The sequence below is a fragment of the Manis javanica genome, chromosome 2, assembly GCF_040802235.1.
Source record: "Manis javanica isolate MJ-LG chromosome 2, MJ_LKY, whole genome shotgun sequence".
NCBI classification, from domain to species: domain Eukaryota; kingdom Metazoa; phylum Chordata; class Mammalia; order Pholidota; family Manidae; genus Manis; species Manis javanica.
In genome coordinates, this window is record NC_133157.1 from 222,993,832 (window position 1) to 223,013,899 (window position 20,068).

At 62.1% G+C, this 20,068-nt stretch overlaps 1 protein-coding gene across 2 annotated transcripts in view; it reads right to left on the reverse strand.

The window, feature by feature from the left end:
* ADGRB1 (adhesion G protein-coupled receptor B1) overlaps window positions 1-20,068 on the reverse strand; it is a 79,657-nt gene that overhangs the window by 44,872 nt on the left and 14,717 nt on the right. For both annotated transcript variants that reach the window (XM_073230237.1, XM_073230238.1), the window contains exons 4-17: window positions 11,260-11,421; window positions 10,240-10,350; window positions 9,657-9,821; window positions 9,396-9,560; window positions 8,950-9,114; window positions 8,484-8,648; window positions 8,224-8,325; window positions 6,726-6,832; window positions 6,322-6,516; window positions 5,621-5,689; window positions 4,791-4,899; window positions 809-952; window positions 324-399; window positions 50-152 (exon numbers count right to left, since the gene is read on the reverse strand). In XM_073230237.1, coding sequence (XP_073086338.1) covers window positions 50-152; window positions 324-399; window positions 809-952; window positions 4,791-4,899; window positions 5,621-5,689; window positions 6,322-6,516; window positions 6,726-6,832; window positions 8,224-8,325; window positions 8,484-8,648; window positions 8,950-9,114; window positions 9,396-9,560; window positions 9,657-9,821; window positions 10,240-10,350; window positions 11,260-11,421 — 1,838 coding nt within the window. The remainder of the gene's footprint in view (window positions 1-49; window positions 153-323; window positions 400-808; window positions 953-4,790; window positions 4,900-5,620; window positions 5,690-6,321; window positions 6,517-6,725; window positions 6,833-8,223; window positions 8,326-8,483; window positions 8,649-8,949; window positions 9,115-9,395; window positions 9,561-9,656; window positions 9,822-10,239; window positions 10,351-11,259; window positions 11,422-20,068) is intronic.

Consider the following 20,068-nt stretch of genomic DNA (forward strand, 5'->3'; position numbering starts at 1 on the left):
GGGGGGAATCACGTACACGTGCGCAGACGTGCACACAGGGGGAACTCACATTGTACACGTGGGCAAACTCTATCTCCAAGGGTGTGAGCAGGGAGCGAGGTGGGGGCTTCACGGTCACTGAGATGACCTTGGAGTTCAGGACAGTCGTGTTCCTGGGGCAGAGCCAGCAGGTGGAGTCAGGGGGCAGGGGAGCCTACCAGCCCTGCGGCCCCTCCCCAGGGCCCCCCTCATCACTGCCCCACATGGCTGCAGCGGCCACCTCTGCGGGGCCAGGCCCGGCCTCTCCCATGTGCCCCACCCCACCCCTGGCCCCCAGCACCCACCTCTGCAGGGCCAGGAAGCTGCCCAGGTTTCGGTAGAGCACAGTGCCAACCACAAACACAGACGAGTCGTCAGCCTCTGGAAGAGATCACTGCCAGGTCCCCCTCCTCCTGAGCCACCCGGGCTGGCACTGCTCCAGCAAGGGAAGCTCCTGGCCCCGGCTCCTTGGTGGTGCCCACCCCTGCCACGGGGTGACTGCCTAGGTCCCTGAAAACTGGGGACAGGCAGGGCTGGCTCCTCTTACTGGGAACCAGAGTTGCCTGCTGTGTGACCCCAGGGGGGATCCTCTCCTTTCCTGTGATGAGTAGGTTGATTGACCCTTCAGCAAAGAGTGCATGGGAGACTCCAAACACAGGGAGGGTATGGAGGGCTTCCTGGAGGAGGTGACCTCAGGACCACTAAGAAGAAATGGATACCACCCAAGGCAGCAGCCAGACTCCAGAAGGAACTTCCCAGGGTTGGACCCTCAGACCTTGGCACCCCTCACCTGCCAGCCCTGTGGAGAAGACACTCTTGGACACAGTGACCCTGTCCTCTGGCACCTTGGCCCAGTCGCCTGTGGCCCTCCAGCCCTTCATGGGGAAGCTGATGTCTGTGGCTCCACTGGCTGGGAGCTTGTGGATGCTGAGGACTGGGGTGGGGAGGGGAGCAGCCAGAGACGACAGAGACAGGGAGACAGAGAAACAGGGAGAGCAGTTAAGAAACAAGAGGTCTCGGCCCTGGGGAGCTGGGGAGCAGGCCTGGGCCTCCAGGACACTATGTGGGGCTGTGCCTGGCTGGAGGGGGCTGAGGCACACCCAGGGTCTGGGCTACTTCCACTAGCATCTCAGTGACACGCCCACGCCCAGCGGGAGCCTCCTGCCCATGAGGACCCAGGCCTGGACTGAGTTCCATGGCCCCAGAGGGTGACAAAGGTGGGCTCTGTGGCCTTGAGGGGGGCCACATGGAGTGGTACCCACCTCGGTGCCCCCACTTCCTTTGCTGCTTCTCTGTAAAAGGGAGAGGGAGAGACCCTACCTCACAGGGCTGGGCAGTAAAGGAGACACCAGATGGGCTGGGTGGGAGTGGGGTGGCCCAGGAAGGGAGGTGCTGGGGGTGGGGACAGGCTGAGGGACATGCAGCCTCATGCGGAGACACCAGAGGGGCAGCTGGTGGCGTTGGCCGGCTTTTCTCCCGACCTCTCCCTGAGGGAAGCTGGCCCTGGGGCCTGGCTGGCCTCCGGAAGGCCTTTGGCCCCACCAGGCCCCAGCCAGGGGCAGGCCTGAAGACCCCAGCCTGGGGCTCTGTCCAGCTCTCCAAGCCAGGCATGCCCTGGGGTGAAGCGGCAGACAGGCCTGGGAAGACAGGACCCGGGGGAGGGAGGCCCCGAGCCTCTGAGCCTCCTTCACCCCAGCCCACCCTGGGCTCCCTCCACCTGGCACCCCGAGGCCCGGGCCCAGGTCTGTGTGGAGCTGCCACCTTAAGTGTAGGGGGAAGGGGGCCCTGCCTCTGCCCATCTCTGGGGCCTCCTCTGACAAAACCCTCCAAAGCCCACCAATGCCCACCTCTGCGCCTTGGCTCGCGCGTTGCCCCCCACCGCACGCCCTTGCCCCTCCAGGCTCGGCTTCCCGGCAGTGCCCTCCCTGCACCTGTGAGGTCAGCTCTGTGGAGAGGGATGGGCGTCCCCAAGTGCCCAGCTCACCACACGGATGGACGGAGGGACCTTTCCTGCGAGTGCATCACCAGTGAAAGAACGCTGAGCAACTTCACTCACTCAGCCCTGACCGAGTGCCTGCTGTACGCCCAACTGCTCTACAGCTGGAGCTGCAGCAGTAGGGGGCAGATGGCAGGCCAGGCAGTGGCAGAAATAGGTGGTCTGGGGGCAGTGACAGCTGCGGGACAGGGGCGGGGTGCATCTCCAAACAGAGTGGCAGCAAGCCTCCCTGGGAGGCCACGGTTGGCTAGAGACCTGGCCTTAGATTCCTGGATTCCTCTGGGATGAGTGTATCCAGGGCACAGGAAGGCGTGGGGAGGGGAGAAGAGGGGAAGGATAGGGAAGGTAGGGGAGGACAGGAGATGGGGTAAGAGAAGGGGGTAAGGGAAGGGAGGGGCAGGGGGGCACAGCACAGGGGCAGCTCTGAGGCCAGTGGGCCTGTGGTCAGGAGGTGGAATTGACAAGACCAAAGCATGACCTGTGGGGTCCCTGGGGGCGCAGGTTCCCTAGAGGAGGGCCTTGTGTGTGAACACTGACACCCCAAGATGGACCCCGGGGGGCACGGAGAGGGATCAGCACCTGGGGTCCAAGCTCGACAGGAGGGTGGGGAAAATTTGAGGGGCCCTGGGGCTGGGGAAGGAAGACCTGCCCCTCCTCTGCTTGGGCTCCGAGAAGGAGGGAAAGGAGCTCAGGGGAGGGGGTCAGACTCTGGGGGTTCTGTGTGATGAGTGTGGGTCCCCAGGGCACAGGGGTGGGGTCTTGGGAGACAGGTAGAGGGATGCAAAAGGTGGGTGGGGTGTGCAGCTCAGTGGGTACATCGGTGTGCAGGTGTGTAGGTGGGGGTGTGTGGGGGGGTATAGATGTGTAGGTGGGGGGTACATCGGCACGCACGTGTGTAGGTGTGTAGGTGGGGGTGTATGTGGGGTGTGTAGATGTGTAGGTGGGGTACATTGGCATGCAGGTGTGTAGGTGTGAAGGTGGTGGTATGTATGGTGTGTGTAGGTGTGTAGGTGTGTGTGGGGTGTGTGTGTGTAGGTGTGTAGGTGGGGTGTATGTGGGGGGTACATCGGCATGCAGGTGTGTAGGTGTGCAGGTGGTGGTATGTATGGTGTGTGTAGGTGTGTAGGTGTGTGTGGGGTGTGTGTGTGTAGGTGTGTAGGTGGGGTGTATGTGGGGGGTACATCGGCATGCAGGTGTGTAGGTGTGCAGGTGGTGGTATGTATGGTGTGTGTAGGTGTGTAGGTGTGTGTGGGGTGTGTGTGTAGGTGTGTAGGTGGGGTGTATGTGGGGGGTACATCGGCATGCAGGTGTGTAGGTGTGTGTGTGGGGAGTGTGTGTGTAGGTGTGTAGGTGGGGGTGTGTTGTGTGTGTGCAGGCATGTAGGTGGGGGTGTATGTGGGGGGTGTAGATGTGTAGGTGGGGGGTACATCGGCATGCAGGTGTGTAGGTGTGTAGGTGTGTGTGTGGTGTGTGTGTGTGTAGGCGTGTAGGTGGGGGTGTGCAGGTGTGAGGGTGTGGAGGGTGTGGGTGTGGGCGGGGGTAAGTGGGCAGCTGTGGATGCTCACCAGCCAGAACAGGCTCCCCCGAGCGCCCCTCCAGGGGTGGGGATGCCGGGCCCCCTGGGAACCAGCTTCCACTGCGGGTCCTGAACCAGAGAGCTGAGATCCTGCCTCGCTTGCCGGGCCCCACACTCACTCCCTGGGAGATGGGCGCTTAGCCCAGTGAGGGGAGGGGGGAGGGAGAGCCACAGAGAGGCCAACGTGGGACTAGGGAGCCCCACCTGCCAGCTTGGAGCCCACTCACCAGGTGACCTCCAGCAGCGCCGGGCCCCCAGACCTGGTCTCCCACCTGTGAGATGAGGTCCCTGCTCCCCAGCCCCAGAGGTCTTCCCAGCTCTACCCCAGCCCTGGGATCCTGAGCCCCTCAGAAAGGCAGGGGCGGTGCTCCGGGGGCCTCCAAGGCCACAAACGGGGGGCCGCTTGTCCGACCCAGGGCAGGGCCATGCCGACTAGTTGGGTGGGGGGTCTGTGCAAAGCCCAGGTGTGTGGAGGCCTACAGTGCAGCCCATGCCCACGAGGCCGAGTGCCTCACACGTGAGGGGAAGTTCTCCCTCCTTGGTGCTCACTGGGTCCCATCTGGGTCCAGAGGCTACCCCGGGACACCCCCTGTGAGGACAGACCCCGACTAATGGGGACTCCGAGGAGGGGCTCTCAGGATGGGGACGATTGGACAAATTTGGCCCGCAGGAGTTGTTAAGGGGATACAGGTGACCACCATTAAAGAGAACTGTGGTAGATGTTTGTGATGGCCCCCACTCCCCTCCCAGGTCCCAGGCCCGTCAACCGTGGCATCCCGGCAAGGAGGGCACCGTTCCTTTCCCATCACCACGTGGGGCTGGGTGGGGACCTGGGCCCTCTGACTTCCTGAGTCGGGGCAGAGAATGGAGGGCGTGGCTGTACAGCTCTGCCTTCAGACCTGTGAGGCTGTCCCAGCACAAAGGAGGCATTGGGGGTGACAAGTGGAAGAGGGTCCCCCACCCCAGGAGGGTAACAAGCCAAGGGCTGGCTGTGGACTGGGGTCCCTGGCATGTCCCAGGATTCGAGGGCTCCAGGACCTTGTTGGGTCTGAGCCACCACATGCTGACTCCCTCCTGGGGTCACAACAGACCCTGACCCCCAGGGCCTTGAGTTCGTGCACCAGCAAACACAGACCTAGTCTTGGAAACCAGCATGGGAAGGGCCCTGCGCAGGAGCCACGGAACCAGAGGTGGGCTTACCCAGGTTGTCTGTCACCTGGTACGCGTCCCGCAAGTCCTTCATGCGGAAGCCAATGACGTCCACAAAGTCCTCCACCAGCCTGAATAGTTCCTTGGCGTTGGGGCCCATCTGGGGTGGGGGTGAGGGGGGGGCAGGGAGCCTCAGAGACGGTGGGGAGCAGCCCGCAGAGACTGCCTGCCACCTGCGCACTGCACTGGGTGTCCTCGAAGGCCCCTGCGCCCCCGCCGCCTTCCCGTCCTCTGCCTCCCCCTCCCCAGCGTCCCCCACTGCCGCCTTCCCTCGCTGGCCCTACCAAGGTCTCACGGCTCATTCCCCAGCATCCCAAGACTCTGGACCCAAACCTGAAAGCAAGCTTGGACCGCAAGTGTCTATCTGCGTTTTGTGGAGCTGAACACTGAGCCCGGAGGGGCTGTTGTGCTCCAGCCCTGAGGGCAGCCATCCAGGCTGGGAGGAGAGCAGGGTGTCTGGGCACCCGCAGCCCCCACACTGGTACTGTCCTGGGAACAGGCTGGTGGCCGTTTCCAGGCCAGTCTGAGCAGAAAGGGACACTGACTGCTCTTTCCAGGCGAGAAAGAAACACCAGGCTCAGTGACCTCAACATGGCCCACATGGCAGACACGTGCCCTCATGCACACTGAGCCCCACGGGGTGAGCTACCGTCTCTGACACTGGGGGGACCAAAGCTCAGAAGATAAGCAACCACCTCAGAGTCACATGACTGGCAGGGGCCATGCTGGGATGTGGCCTCAGGGCTCCACCCAGGCTAGCCTGGGACCTAGGGAGGCACCAGAGATCCCTGTGTGCCCATCAGCTAGACTGGTGTCCATACCAGCTGGGCCTCCTCCCACTTGTCCCGGTTCTCCTCAGCCAGCAGGTTGCTGATGATCTGGACAAAGTTCTGGAAAGAAGGAGGGCCAGTGAGCAGAGAATAAGGCACCAGGGTCAGGGTCAGAGTGTGACCAGGGTCAGGGCTCAGGGTGCAACCAGGGTCAGGGCTCAGGGTGTGACCAGGGTCAGGGTCAGAGTGTGACCAGGGTCAGGGCTCAGGGTGTGACCAGGGTCAGGGCTCACGGTGTGACAAGTCAGGGTCAGAGTGTGACCAGGGTCAGGGCTCAGGGTGCAACCAGGGTCAGGGCTCAGGGTGTGACAAGTCAAGGTCAGAGTATGACCAGGGTCAGGGCTCAGGGTGTGACAAGTCAGGGTCAGAGTGTGACCAGGGTCAGGGCTCAGGGTGTGACAAGTCAGGGTCAGAGTGTGACCAGGGTCAGGGTCAGAGTGTGACCAGGGTCAGGGCTCATGGTGTGACCAGGGTCAGGGCTCAGGGTGTGACAAGTCAGGGTCAGAGTGTGACCAGGGTCAGGGCTTATGGTGTGACCAGGGTCAGGGCTCAGGGTGTGACCAGGGTGAGGGCTCAGTCTGAAGTCTTTCGGGGCCCAGCCTCAGCCGGGCCTGTGCTCTGTGTAAGGCTGGGTTCAGGACCCCTCCCTATCCGTCTTCCCAGGTGTCCTGGTTGTGCTCCTGGGAGCTCACCTGCACGTCCCCGGGGGTGGGGCTGTAGTATGCTCTCCGGAAGATCTCGGTCATGTTCCTCAGGACATCGATGGTGGAGAGAAGGTCCCCACTGTAGCTGGTCCCATCCTGGGAGATCTCCACCAGTGTCTGGATGACCTCGGAGACCCCCTCCCCAGGCAGCCCACGCTGAGCCTTCGCCAGGTGCTCCCGGGTCTGGGGGAGATGGAGGGGGTTATGTGCCATGACTCTGCAGGACATGTCATGGCAGGTACCAGGGACCTCCCACACCTAGAGGGTCCTCTGCAGCCCCCAGCCAGTGGCCATTGCTGACTAGTGCCCCCAGGGCATGCCGCTGTGGACAGAGGGTGGAAGAGTGCCCTGGAGTGATGAGCGGGCCGAGAGACTCCAGGGTGTGCCCTCACCATCATCTGGATGTTTCGGTAGTCGATGGAGATGCAGCGGATGTAGGTGGGGGGCTCCCAGTAGGCGATGCCTTCCTCATCCAGCTCACAGCGTCGCAGGATGAGGCCTGGCAGGACAGCGGATCAACTCTGCCTCCTTCTCCTCAGCTGGACCCCACACCAGTGCAGGAAGCCCACCCACGGTTCCCAGGCAGGAGCCCCCCGGGAAGTGACCCTCGGGCCCCCAGAAGCAGGGCCTTGCCCCAGGCCTCACGCTGGGAGCAGGGCCTACACAGGGCGGGACTCCCTTGTCTCTCTTTCAATACATTTCAGAGCGGCTGCTGCAAGTCAGGAGCTGCAGTAAGGTGCCCAGGACCCAGCAGGGGCCACACCTTCAGAGACCCACCTGCATGGAGGCAGAGGTCTCGGCCAAGTGAGGGACTTCAGAGTTCACCCCAGGGCCTCTCCTGTAGCCCCTCCCAGCCCAGAGCCCCAGGAACAGCCAGCAGCCTAGGCCCCCTGCCCAGCTCCACCCACAGGGGGGTGGGAAGGCCCCGGAGTGCTGGGGACGCTGAGGGGGCCTTTTGGCATCAGGCATTAACAGCTTTAAGTACGGGCAAACCTAGGACCCAGAATACAGTCCCAGGAAATCGTCAGGCTGGCGGGCATGGTGTGTGCCCACCATTGTGAGAGTCGCAGACGACCGTCACAACACCACGGCCCAAGAGCCATGTGGCGGGTGGGGTCACATGCGCCCCGGTAGGTGCAGATCAAAATGAAGGGAAATAAGGGCACAGGTGCCGACCATGCACACCACTGGGTGACCCGTATCTTCTTTGTTTTGCTTCTCTGGGTTTCCAATATACTACCAAGAACATGTATTGTGTCTAAGAAAATTGGGGGAATACACAGTCCCACCGCCATCCCCACCCTACAAGACCACCCCACCAACTCCTTACCACAGCCCTCGCCAGGGCCCCACAGTGCCCTAGTTTTACAGAGAGAAAACAGAGGCTCAGAGAGGCTAAGTCAGTTCCTGAATGTCACACAGCAAACAAGGGCACACAAGCTGCCAGCATTCCTTCAAATAAGAGGGGCAAACAAGACCAGCCTTGGCACAGCCAGGTCCCTTCCCCCGAGCCCACTTGGGTCCCCCCACCATTTACTCCCCAGAGGTGCACAGTATTAGGACCACTGGCAGCAAGGCCAGTGCTGGTCCTGCAAGCCCAGGGCAAGTGTGTTAACTTCTTTGTGCCTCAGTTTCCCACCTGTAAATGGGTGACCTCACTGCACATCACACGAAATGGGCTTCGGGCAGGTGCTGGCTCTTGGTAAGCACTCAGGATGCAGTGGCTGCTGGCTGTGCCCCCCCCAACCCCACCACTACTGGGCTGCCTAGGCGCCGTGCACCACATGCCCTGTGCTGACAGCTCCTTGGGCCAGGTGTCTTGGTGCCTGACAAACATCTCTGTGAGGATGGGACGGGAACCCTCACACCGCCTGCCCTGCCGACCCCCACCTGTGGCATTGCGGGGACATCGGACTGCAGCCACCTCTCCAGCTGGAGTCTCCTTCCAGATCACGGCACCAAAGCTGTCCTCATCACAGATCTCATGGGGTTCTGCCGAGGGGTCAGGGACAGCGCGGGTGAGAGGGGCAGGGCATGGCAAGGAGGGCTGAGAGCGGGCAGCAGGCTCAGGGAGGCGAAGGCCCCTCCAGGACACCTGCCGTCATTCCCCAGCAAAGTGAAGCCCCAGGCCCCCCCAGCTCCTCACTCACCGGGACATCGCTGGGCGCTGCACTGCCGGTACTCATCCTGTGGGCCCTGGCACGCTGCTCCCCCGAAGAAGGGCCCTGAGCAGACACGCTCCCGCCGCTGTGTGCCGCCCCCACACGTGGCACTGCAGGCACCCCACGACACCCAGGCCTGCCACTTCCCATCCACTGTGCGGCATGGCCAGGTGCAGAGGCACAGGGACGAGGATGAGGAGGGTGAGGTCAGGAGCCACAGGGATGCAGAGACACAGGGATCCAGGGATGTAGAGCAGGAAGCCAGGAGGAGAAAATAAATTGAGGCCAGGGGAAGAAAAACAACGGCTCAGCTGGATGCAGAACAAAATGCCTGCTGGGCACTGGTCCCCCAGGCCCGGGGGCCACATGCCCCGCCCACAGCGAGCCTGCAGGGGCCCCATCCCTCCCTGCTGGTGCTCAGCAGGCCCCCTCCCCAGCCCCGATGAGGCCTCACCTGGGCACTGCTGCAGGAAGCAGTCTCGAGTCTCTACCCAGTGGCCCTGGCACTCGGCGCCCCCGTACGAAGGCCCATTGCACTCACGCGTGCGCTGCTGCCGGCCCTGGGCACAGCTGGCGGAGCACGTGCTCCAGCTGGACCACTCATTCCAGTTTCCATCCACTGCCCGGCCCAGGGGGAGAAAGGGGACAGGAAGCCGGCGTGAACACCCAGGGCCTCATGCCCAGCCTGGTTCACCGGTGTGAATGCCCCCAGGGGGCCCACCACCCCACGGTACCAGTGAGAACGCTCCGGGGTCTCCAACCTACAGGCTGATTACAGTCTGAGGCTCCAACCTCTAAGCACCCTAGCAGGGGGACTCCTGCATCTGGCCAACGCCCCCACCCCTTCACCCCGCCCTTCCTCGCACAAACCCCCTCCCCCACGCCCTCCCTCTCCCCTACCAGGGCACAGGGCGATATTGCAGAACTTGGTTTGCTTCTCAGGACCCTCACAGGGGTTGCCTCCAAACTGGGGAGGCCTGCAGGTGCGCGTGCGGTCCCGGAAGCCACGGCCGCAGGTGCTGGAGCAGAGGCTCCAGGGAGACCACTCATCCCAGGCACCGTGCACTGCGGGGAACCAGAGGGCACTGGTAGGCCCTGCGACCTTTGCCGGGCTGGCCGCCAGTGCCACCCTGCCCCCGCTGGCCGCCCCGCCCTGCCCACCTGGACACACGGCCGAGGTGTTGCACAGCCGCTGCTCGCGCAGGGGCCCGCTGCACTGCGTGCTGTAGGAGGAGGACACGCAGAAGCGCGTGCGGGTCTGCCAGCCCTCACCGCAGGTGCTGGAGCACACGCTCCACGGCGACCACTCCTCGGCGGCGGGGTCGCCTGCAGGCCCAGACCCACAGCATCACAAGCCCGCCGCTGCCTCCGCGCCCGGGGCTGCCACCTGACCCTCAGAAGGGCTGCCCCAGGGGCCGCTGGACGGCAGACCCAAGGGATCTGAACCAGGGCTGATGCCAAGAACTTGCCATTTCCCCTGCCAAGCTGGGGGCCCCCTGGGCGGCCTTCTGTCCCTCTGGGTCCCTGGGGTCTGGCCTCACACCAGTCCCTAAGGCCAGCCTGCCTGGAGACAAGCTCCTGGAACCTGAGAGGTTAATCTGATTGTGGTAAATTATCAGTTATCACCTAGAATTAGCACCAGTGCATCTATTTGCCCAAAGGCCTGGTCCCCTGAAACCAACCTTCCCCACTTCACAGTTGTTTAGTTGGAGCCCTCGTCAGCCCACCGCCCCATGCGGGTCACCTGTCTGCGGCGCTGGGAACCCGAACTGCTGCAGCTCATCCCCCAGCTCGTCGCGCCGCCGGGCATCCGTGGACCGCAGGGACTGGCTCCTGGAGTTGGGGCGCCCGGCCGCTGCAGGGCAGGCTCAGGTCAGCACCCAGGCTGCCGCCTGGGGCACCTGCCCTAGAACTTGAGGGCTGTGCTCTCCACCCAGTGTCTCTCAGTCCCCTGCCAGGGGGCAGGCATGCCAGCACCAGGGCATCCCAGCCTGCTGTCAAGCTGCATCTAGTGACAATGAGACCCCTTCCTGTGGTCCCCTCGCCCCTGCTCTGCGTCCCTTCCTGCTCTTCCGCCAGCAGCCACCGCTGTCCACCTGCAGGACTTCAGGTCTGAGGGGCTGCTGGCCTCCTCCCTCAGCATCCCATCAGCACCCCGTCTCCCAGGGCCTGGCTTCCAAGACACCCCAGGAACTCTTCTTCCCAGGAAATGTTCATCAGGGGAAAAAAAACCCTGAAGAATGACAGTCTCATTATAACTTGATTTAACTTTATGGAAGCCTCTAAAATATGCATAAGGTCATTAGAGCCTTATTAGAGAAATACATCCTGGAGGCAGGGTGCAGCTGGGGCAGTCAGGTCTGACCAGGGCTCCCCGGGTGGGGAGGAGGGGACACCCCTGCAGTCAGCCTTCTGTGTGCACCCCAAATTCCCAGTCCCACAGATGACAAAAAAGCCCCATGCAGTTCCACCTAACCACCTAATTAGAGGTCCCTCCTGGTCCTAGGCCCGTATCTCCACCGGCGGCCCTGCAAACCAGGCCTGGCCCTTGGCTAGGCTCCTCCTCTAAGGCCCCGCCCCACCATAGTCCCCGCCCCTCAGAGCCCGGGGGTCCGCCCTCCCTCTCTTCCAGGCCAAGGCCTACCTGACCTGGCATCGTCGTAAGGCCCTCTCCCTGGGCCTCTCCCGCAACCGGCAGCCTTCCCTCTACCTGGCCCCACCCAGGCCCGGCCCTCCGCCTTCCCCCAAGTGGTGGCGCACTCACGGCTGCAGGCCTTGCGGTTGCACAGGCGACCCTCCTCCAGTACCCCCTCGCAGCCGCCTCCTTCGATGCCCGGGGCGGGCAGGCAGGTGCGGGTCCTCGTCTGCAGGCCGCCCCCGCAGTCCCGCGTGCACTCGCCCCACAAGGACCACAGCTTCCAGCCGCCTGGTGGGAACCAGAGGGCGGGGGCTCAGCGCTGGGGTGTCTGGGAGTGACCTATGGGGGTCTCCAGGGCTGGGACCTCAGGCACCAAGGCTCCCTGACAGACCTGCAAATGGGAAGGCCGGGGGTGGGAGAGGGGCACAGCCGGAGGAGGTTCAGCCAGGAGGCCAAGTTCGGGCCCAGGGGCTAAGTCATGGGCACGGAGGTAGAGGCCGGCACAGGCTGGGAGGCACACTGGTGCAGGGAAGGGGTCTGCCCAGGGACAGCCGTGGGGGCCTGGAGCCCTCCCTGATTCCCCGGGGTCCCTCTGGGGTGCCAGGGTCTGTACTGGCTTTGAATCCAGTTGGGCTTTGGGTGCAGAGCTGGTGGTGGTGGTGTTGGAGGGGGGTGTGTTTGAAGAATGAATGCATGAATGAAAGATCCCCCCCATCGATGACTGCCTTATAAGGTCCTGGTGATGGGGCTGAGGGCAGAGGGGCCCTTCTGTAGGGCTCTCATTCCTGGGCCCAGATCCTCAAGCTCTGCAGGACACCTTCCTATGGCCCCAGTCCAGTCTCCCTGAGCCTCAGATTCTCACACCCCTCTCCAGCCATGATCTGTGGCTCTTCACCCCAACCCACACAGGGGCATGAGGGGGCCAAGGTCCTACACCAGGTGCCACACCAGGCCAAGTCTCTCCCAGACCCAGCCGAGCTGGCCACCAGCTGCTGAAGGAGCATGGGGACAGAGGCCTCCACCCAGGCCTCCATGCCCCTTCTGCACCCTCTGCTGTGACCCCAGCCACCCCCTTTCAGCTCTCTCTAGCATCTCCTCCATCCTGGCCTTAACAAGCCAGACCTCGTGGCCCCTGTGCCACTAAGAACACTGAGCAGGAAAGCCTCAAAGTACTGGGGAGCCATTGAGGAGTGAGCAGCACAGAGGCCACTCATCCTGGGCCCGAGCAAGGGGGGGGGCACTCATGGGCTGAGGAAGGGGCTGCTCCACCCAGGCCTCCCCTCCAGAGGCCATGGTGCAGGACCCTGGCCACCACCATCCTGTTCAGGCTGTCTGAGCCCCCACATTCCCAGTGAAGCAGTGCACTTTTGGGTGTGGACTCCAAAAGGGGGAGCAGCCTCACCGAGCACCCACTATGAGCCTGGCACCCCACATGCAGCACCCTGACGTTGTACCACCTACCAGGCAGCCAGCAGCTAGCAGTTGGCTTTTCTAGGCCAGCACTGGGACCTGCACCAGAGCTGGGACACTGTCCCACACCGCCTGCTTACTGCTCCAGGCTGCAGCAGGGGAATGGGGCTGACCCAAAGCAGGTCACGCCTGGCCCAAGTGAAAGGTCCCCATGCCTCTTGGACCTTGGTTTATGGGTGGCTTGGGGGACTGGACCCCATCTCTTGGGGACAGCAGGAGATCCCAGCAGGTGGGCCCAAGAACAGGGGTGGGGTGGGGCGGGGGGCACTGGAGCTGAAAGACCAGGTTCACGTGGTGGTCCCACTGCCCACTGGCTGTGGGAAGGTCAAGTCCATCCCACCCTGACCTCACACCCCTCATCTGTGGATAAATGGGAGCTACTTTCCCAAACCAATGGCATAAGGGTAAATGTCAAGAAAGGGCTTGGGAAGGTTGGGTGTGGGCGTTCACCCCAGGGAACCCACTTTAATTTGGAGCAAATCCAGTGTCCAGGTGAGTGGAGTCAGGCACATTCCTGTTTCTCCATGGCTACTAGGAGCCTGTGCTGGGAACGACCAGCAGGGGGCACCAGGGGCAAACAAACGGGAGGCTGGGAGGGCACCCGCCTTCCCCAGGGCCGCCTCCTGGCAGGCACACAGCCTGGAAGGAGAGCCTTCCACGCCCCAAATCTATTGCCAAGGCCTCGCCTCTCCCTTTCCTCACAGTGCCCGCCTGCCATGGGTCCTACCTCCCCTGGACCAAGCTTCCTGTCCTCTACCTGAACCCTTGCTGGTGAGACAGCAAGTAGATGGCTGTGGGCTGGCAAGTGAATGCCCCCAGATAGCAGGGGACAAGGGAGGGTTTGCTTGGACCGCAGTTGCTGCCCTTCGTGGGAGGGCATGAACCCTGCTATGCCCCAGGTTCCCAGAGGTGCTGCGAGGCCTGGGGAGGACCTGGGAGGGCCACGCAGTAGGGAGGGCTGGCAGGGCCATGCAGGGGCACTTTGCATGGATCCTTGGGCTGGGGTCGTGGGGGCCTGGTCTGAGCCCCTTCCTGGGTCTGGAGGCGATGCCCTCACTGGTCACTGAGTTCCCTCCAGGGAGGCCTTTCCACCCCCATTATTCAAATGAGTAGCCTGGGGCCTGCAGGGGTGAAGGGAGGCTGTGCTGGCATTGTGCCAGGGTGTCTGGCCCGGCCCACCTCCTCTATGAGAGGCTGCTCCCTTGACTGTGGCTCCCAGGGGCCGACCTGGGCAGGGATGTCTTGGCCCCAGCCCATCCCTGGCGGCCCTGCTCTGTGCCTGAACCTCAGCACAGGAGCCCCGAGTGCCTGCCACCTCAGGAGGCCGCAGTGTAACCTGTTTACAGTGAAGCAAGCTGAAGCTGAGACAGGGGTGGTCTGGCAGCCAAGGACTGCGGTGAGGCCACTCCAGGAGCTCTGCCCCAGGTCCAGCGCTGAGGAGGTGGGCGGAGCCAGGGTCTCCAGTGCTGAGTGAGGACTGAGTTTGGAGGCTACTGCATAAAACCAACTTATCTTAGACTGCGATATCCTGGGAGGGCCCTAAACAGGTGGGGCGGGGCATGAGTGAAGACAGGCAGATGGGCCCTGGGGGAGCAGTGGGGACTCCCCAGCACAGCCTCCACTGCATGTGGGAGGGCAGGGGAGCAGCTCTGAAGGGAGGACACCAAGACTGCCCAGATGTGTGGCCTCCATCGCTGCCCCTTCATATGCCCTCACTCGGGCCACCTGGGCAGCCTCATAACCACTCCATTGGGCAGATCCAAGCTAGAGGCAGGCTGACAAGGAGAGGAACATAGAGGAGCTGGCACTCAGCCCACCATCAGACTCCCAAAGCTTTTCTGTGCGCCCCTCAAGTCCACCAGCCAGGTCCCACTGCAGGGCCGCACCCCAGAGCTGCAGGCCTCAGCCATCTGACATGCAAAGCCACCCTATCCCGTAATGCCAAATAAAGGGACAGAGGGGCCTGGGGTCCAGGGAGATAGGCTGGTGGTGCGGTCAGGGCACACACACCCTGCCTGTCTGCACTCCCTGCCCCCACCCAGCCCCCGCGTGGAAGCCTGAGTGACGTGGCAAGTAGCAGCGGGTGGGGGAGAGGGTGTCCGAGGAGGCTGACTGGAGGATGCCACCCGGTTCCCATGGAAACTGCTGCAGCGCTCAGTCTTCCAGGATAGACTCAGGTTGGGCCTCAGCTGCCAAAACACCCACTATTTCGGGGCTGGTTACCTTGGTGACCCAGGTGGTGGGGATGTGGTGGGGAAGGGGAAAGGGGGAGGGGGAGGGGCCCATGCGAGGCTGGGGAGGACACCGGGGGGGATGGACCAGGTCCCCAGGCCCAGCCCGACCCTGGCCACACACTGAACCTCATGACAGACTGCCTTCTGATCCTGGGCACAGGAGCCCTGATCCCTCGTCACACGTGGAGCCCTAATCCCAGCCACATACTGATCCCAAGCCTTGCCGTGCTCCTGCCACTAATGAGCATTCAGGAAATGGAAGCTGCTATTTTTGTTGTCATTTTTATTTTTAACGTGTGTCCCCACACATAGCTGACACTTGTAAATGCCTGTTGAAGGAACTCATCCATGACAGGGAATCCCCGGAAAGCACTGCTGGGCCTTTCGGGACTCAGCGAAGGGGTGCTCAGGCACCCTTTGCTGGGTGGGCTTCGAGGGGGCAGCGAAGTGGGCAAGGCGGTGGTGGGGGGGTGGCTGCCCCTCCAGGCCCGGAAAGAAGCCGCCATTCTTCCCCCACTCAATGACTCCTCTGTCTGGAGGCCTCATTTCCATCTCATTAGTGGATGAATGGAGCCAATTAATGGCCTCAGCGGCCTGGCCACCCAGGAGAGGACTCCCGGCCTCCTTCCCACCATGGTGCCCCAGCCTGGAGGCTGTGGCCTTCCGGGCCCCCACACCCCAACTAGGCTGAGATGGGGCACCCTGGGAGACCCTCCCTTGCCAGGCTTTCCCTGCCTCCCTGCTTCCGAGGACCCCTTTGGAGGAGGGAGCTGTGCACTTACCATCTCCTCCAGCAGAGGTCTCCCCAGCCCAGCAGGTCCATCCCCACCCCTGCCCAAGGTGGGGTTCCCCAGGGACCCACTGCACTGAGCTCCTGTGACAACCCCTGACCCCCACCAAGTTATGCCCTGTCCTGAGGCACCAGGCTCCTCTGAGTGCCTGCATGCGTGTGCAAATGGGGACCACAGGGGACAGGATCCCTGAAGCCCCTCCCAATCCAACCTCTGTCCAAAAACCCCTGCGGCCCAGCCCGCAGGTCCTGATACTTGGGCTGCTCCTCCGGGGCCCACAGTTCCCGCTATCAGCCCGCCTAGCTTCAGCAGGTGCCACCAGATAGAGCTGAGAGCCCTCCTTCACAGAGGAGGGGGACAAGGAGTGCCCCCACCTCTCGCAGGCGTGTGACAGGCACCATCTCCCTTAGCCTCGCTCAGACCCTGCGGGCCAGTCTGTCCGGCCCTGTTTCCCAGAAGGGACGCAGGCTCCCTGAGCTGGCCAACCCGGCCCAGCCTCGGGGTGATAGGTTTTCTCTGGCTCCGTGTCTTGGTCAGGTAGCTGCTTCCTGTCCTAGGAAGGGTGGCCTATTACAAGCCTGAAGGCCTGGTGTGTGACCACACCCGGTCTCCTCATCTTTCTGGGAAGCGGAACCCCAGCAGGGCCATAACGCTCAGCCTCCCTGGAAGCCTTGGGGCTCCTAGGGGTGTGTGTCACAGCATGGGGCACCCCAGCTGAGTGGTGACAGGCTGGAGACAGCAGTGGGGACTCCACCTCTCTGCAAGGCTGTGTGGCCTTGGGCCAGTGGCAGCCCTTGGCCCAGTATCAGCCTCTCACACGCCTCCTGACCCACACTACCAGGATGTCACTCACCCGTACACTCAGGTTCCAGAACAGTCCAGGGCAGAGGTGGAGGGGGGTACACCACGCCCCCCACCAACAGGGACATACACAGACATAGAGACAGGTACATGTGCATGTAGGGACACACGTGTGCACGCACACGCTCCCAGCCCCTAGGATGCTGCTTTTTCATTGCCGTGCATGTCGCTTCTGCAATAAAATTCCTTAATTAAAACATGAATATTTAAAACAACCCTTGGGAGAAATGGCCCATCTCACCAGTCATGGAAAAATGCAGAAACAGACTATGGGAGGGCGGTGGACAGCACCAAAGGACCAGAGCAGGAGTGGGCCGGGCTGCCACAGAGGGGCTGTGGGGAAGAGGGAGCAGGTGCTTTGGCCTGAGGACTGCTTGCCAAGTTGGATGCGTGATGTGGCCATGTGGCCTTTGGACAGGCCAGGTTGGAGGCAGGGTTAAAAATGGGCCATGGGCTTGCCTGGGCTGCCAGCTTGCTCCCAGCTCAGCCCCATGAGGCCTTCTTAGGGCAGAGATGGAGGGATGTACCTGTTCCACACTCCCCTGGCCAGCATGAGGGGACAAAGCTTCCTGGGTACAGGACTCAACAGCAAGATCTGGGTTCTGGTACCCACACAGCTCAGCTGTGTGTCTTCTGAATGGTTGATGGGCCTCTCTGGCCCATGTGGACCCGCCCCCACACACACGTGCAAGCACTTGCACAGCCCTCCCAGCAGAGCTCATTGCAAGAGAAGCCGAGGTAGGACCCCTAGGTGGCCAAGAGCTGGCTCAGCTGTCTGCCTACCCATTACAAGCTGTGTGACCCTGGCCACTGCCTTAACATCTCTGTGCCTCATTCCATTCAACAAGCATTTATCAAGTGCCAGCCACTTGCCAGGTGCCGTTCCATGTGCAGGGGCTGCACTGGTTAAGGGGACAAACATGCCTGTCCTGTGGTAACTCCATCCTAGCAAGGTCAGAGGACAGGGAATGGACCAATAAACACGGGGACTTGTCCAGGGTGTTCACGGGCGGCACACCCCATGGGAAGGGAAAGCGAGGCAGGGTGGCTGAGGCAGGCCTCGCCGACAAGGCGACAGGTGAGCAGGGACTGGAGACAGGAGCCTCATGGGGAGGAGCGTTTCGGGGCAGAGGCAGCAGCCCCAGCAAAGGGCTCCCTCCGGGTCTCCTGTGCTGCTGGGAAAACCTGTTCCAACGTGGATGCTTCTGTCACAGACGAAACCCTCAGAACACCGCTGCTCCTGCTACTGCTCAGGCCATTTCGATTCCCACAGTCCCAGAAGCACCGGGGCCCTCTGGGTCCAGGGTGCAGGCGCTGGGGTCTGAGCTGCCTCTGGGCCTGACAACAGGCTTGCCCAGTGCCGACAGGCTCCCTCCTCCCTGTGGCCTGCAGTTCCAGCCCGACTGCCCTCCACGTGGTCTCCCCACAAGACCGCCAGCGCCCCAGCCTCTACACTGAGCCTTGTCAAAATCACTGAAATTGGCCCTGCAGCCCCCAGTCTCAAAGCACACTCATGCACGAACATGTGTACATACTGTGAGTGCACACATGCACATGCTCACTCACAGTGCACAATGTACTGCACACATCCATGTACACGTGTGCATACCAGTCATGCACATATGCCTGCACAATGCGCATACTGACAATGCATGTGTGAACACACATGCACACACTTATACTCATGGATACATGAACACATACTCGCACACATGCATGTGGTGCATGAACACAAGTACATGTACACCCTCATCCCCACCCTTTTCTGACCACCTGTTTCAGACATTCCCTTTCTCAGAATCTCAGCGCAAGCCCCGCCCTGCCCTCATCTCCAGATACCCCTTCCTCCTCCAGTCTCTTTGCCCCCAAGCCTGTTGGTTTCCCTACTAGTAATAAACAGAAGAACTGGTATTTTGTCACTAACATCACTTCTGCTGAGACACACTTTCACACAGCCTCCTTCCTCATGAAATAAGGAAAGAAGATATTTTTACTCTTTCCATTTTAAAGATGAGGGGTCTGAGGGGAGGACAGGGCTGATGGGACTGGCCCAGGGGCCCACTGAGTGCCAGTCAGGCTGGAACTCGAACCTATCCTGGTCCTGCCCTGGTGCTCCGGGCCCAGAGCCCCTTCTCACAGGAGAGTCCCACTGATGGTGGGTGACCCATGGGCATCTTACACTCAAGTCCCACTGTGACCCCTGGGTCTTTCTCCCCACTGCATCCCCACCTCAGCTGATGATCTCATTCCTAGCCAGGAATCCTGGGGGTAGTCCCGCCACCTCCTTTGTCCCTGCCCAACCCAAGTCAGCAAGCCCAGCAGCCCCACCCCACACCCTCGTCCCTCCCCACTGCCGCGGCCAGGCCGGGGCAGCTCCCTCCCAGACGCCTTGCGCCTCCGCCCTGTCCCCAGCTTCTCCTGCACGTGTCACTCAAGCCCTCCAGTGGCCCTCCTGCTCTCAAGATGACACACAACTTCTGGCTGGAGGCCTGCCGCCATCCCGCCCCAGCTCCCTGCAGGGCCTGCACACAGTAGGTGCTCAGGAACAGAGTGAAGCTCTGGCTCCCTCCATGACACATGTTGTCACCACTCACCCCCCATATGTCATGCCGGCCCCATCCTCTTGACCTTCTCCTCCCTGTAGTGTCTGCACCTCCTGAGCATCCTGGGCACTTCCCCCATATGGTCGCTGCCCACAACGCTAACAGAGACCAGGGCTGTAAGCTGGGTGCCTGGGCCTGGCCCTGGGGCCTTCATATCCAGGGTGACAGATAGTCCTGCAAAGCAGGCAGCACTTTCCAGACAGAGAAGCTGAGGCTTGGGAGAAGTGACTGCCAGGAGGGGCAGAGCAGAGGGATGGACAGGCCTCTGCCCTGCCCTGGCCTCCCTGTCCCCACCGACCAGCCACCACCCCGCTTCTCTGCCTTTACTGCCCCCTCCCCCAGGACCACTCCCGCCCTGAGGACCACTCTAAAACTCTGTGGACACTGCCCAAGCCAAGGCCACAGCGACCTTTGTCTTGCTCAACCTGAAGTTCAGCCCTGCCAGCCTCCTGCCCCACTGCCATGCCCTCACGTCCCCTCATTTTGGTGGGGCATTTTCTGCTGGCTTCCTGGATACCCCACCAGCCCCTGCCTCCTGCTCAGGCCCCTTCTCTCCCCTGCTCCTCTCCAGCTGCGTTCACTGCTTCAGGGGGTTGCTCGTCTGCCATCTACAGCCAAGGGACCATGAGTGGAACCGTGCCCGTCGTTACTGACTCTTGCTGCACCTGCGCACAGCTTATCTTGTGCCTTTAAAGGTGTTTTTCTGAGGAGTCCATGGGCCTCACTGGCTCAGGAGAGGCTAAGGGTCCTGCACAATGTCACCTGGCCCCACAGTGACCCACCCAGCATGGAACACCTGGCCTGGCCCGGCCCCAGATGCCCAGCACACATGTTCAGCTGCCTGTCTGGGGCCTCAATCTCAACAGTCTGAGAAGAGCTGTCCCCTCCTGCCCTCCCTGTCCTAGTCACAGCCTCCAGATGCTCCCAGGAAACCCCGGGCATCCTGCAAGGGGGTCTCCATCTTCAAGCGTGTACA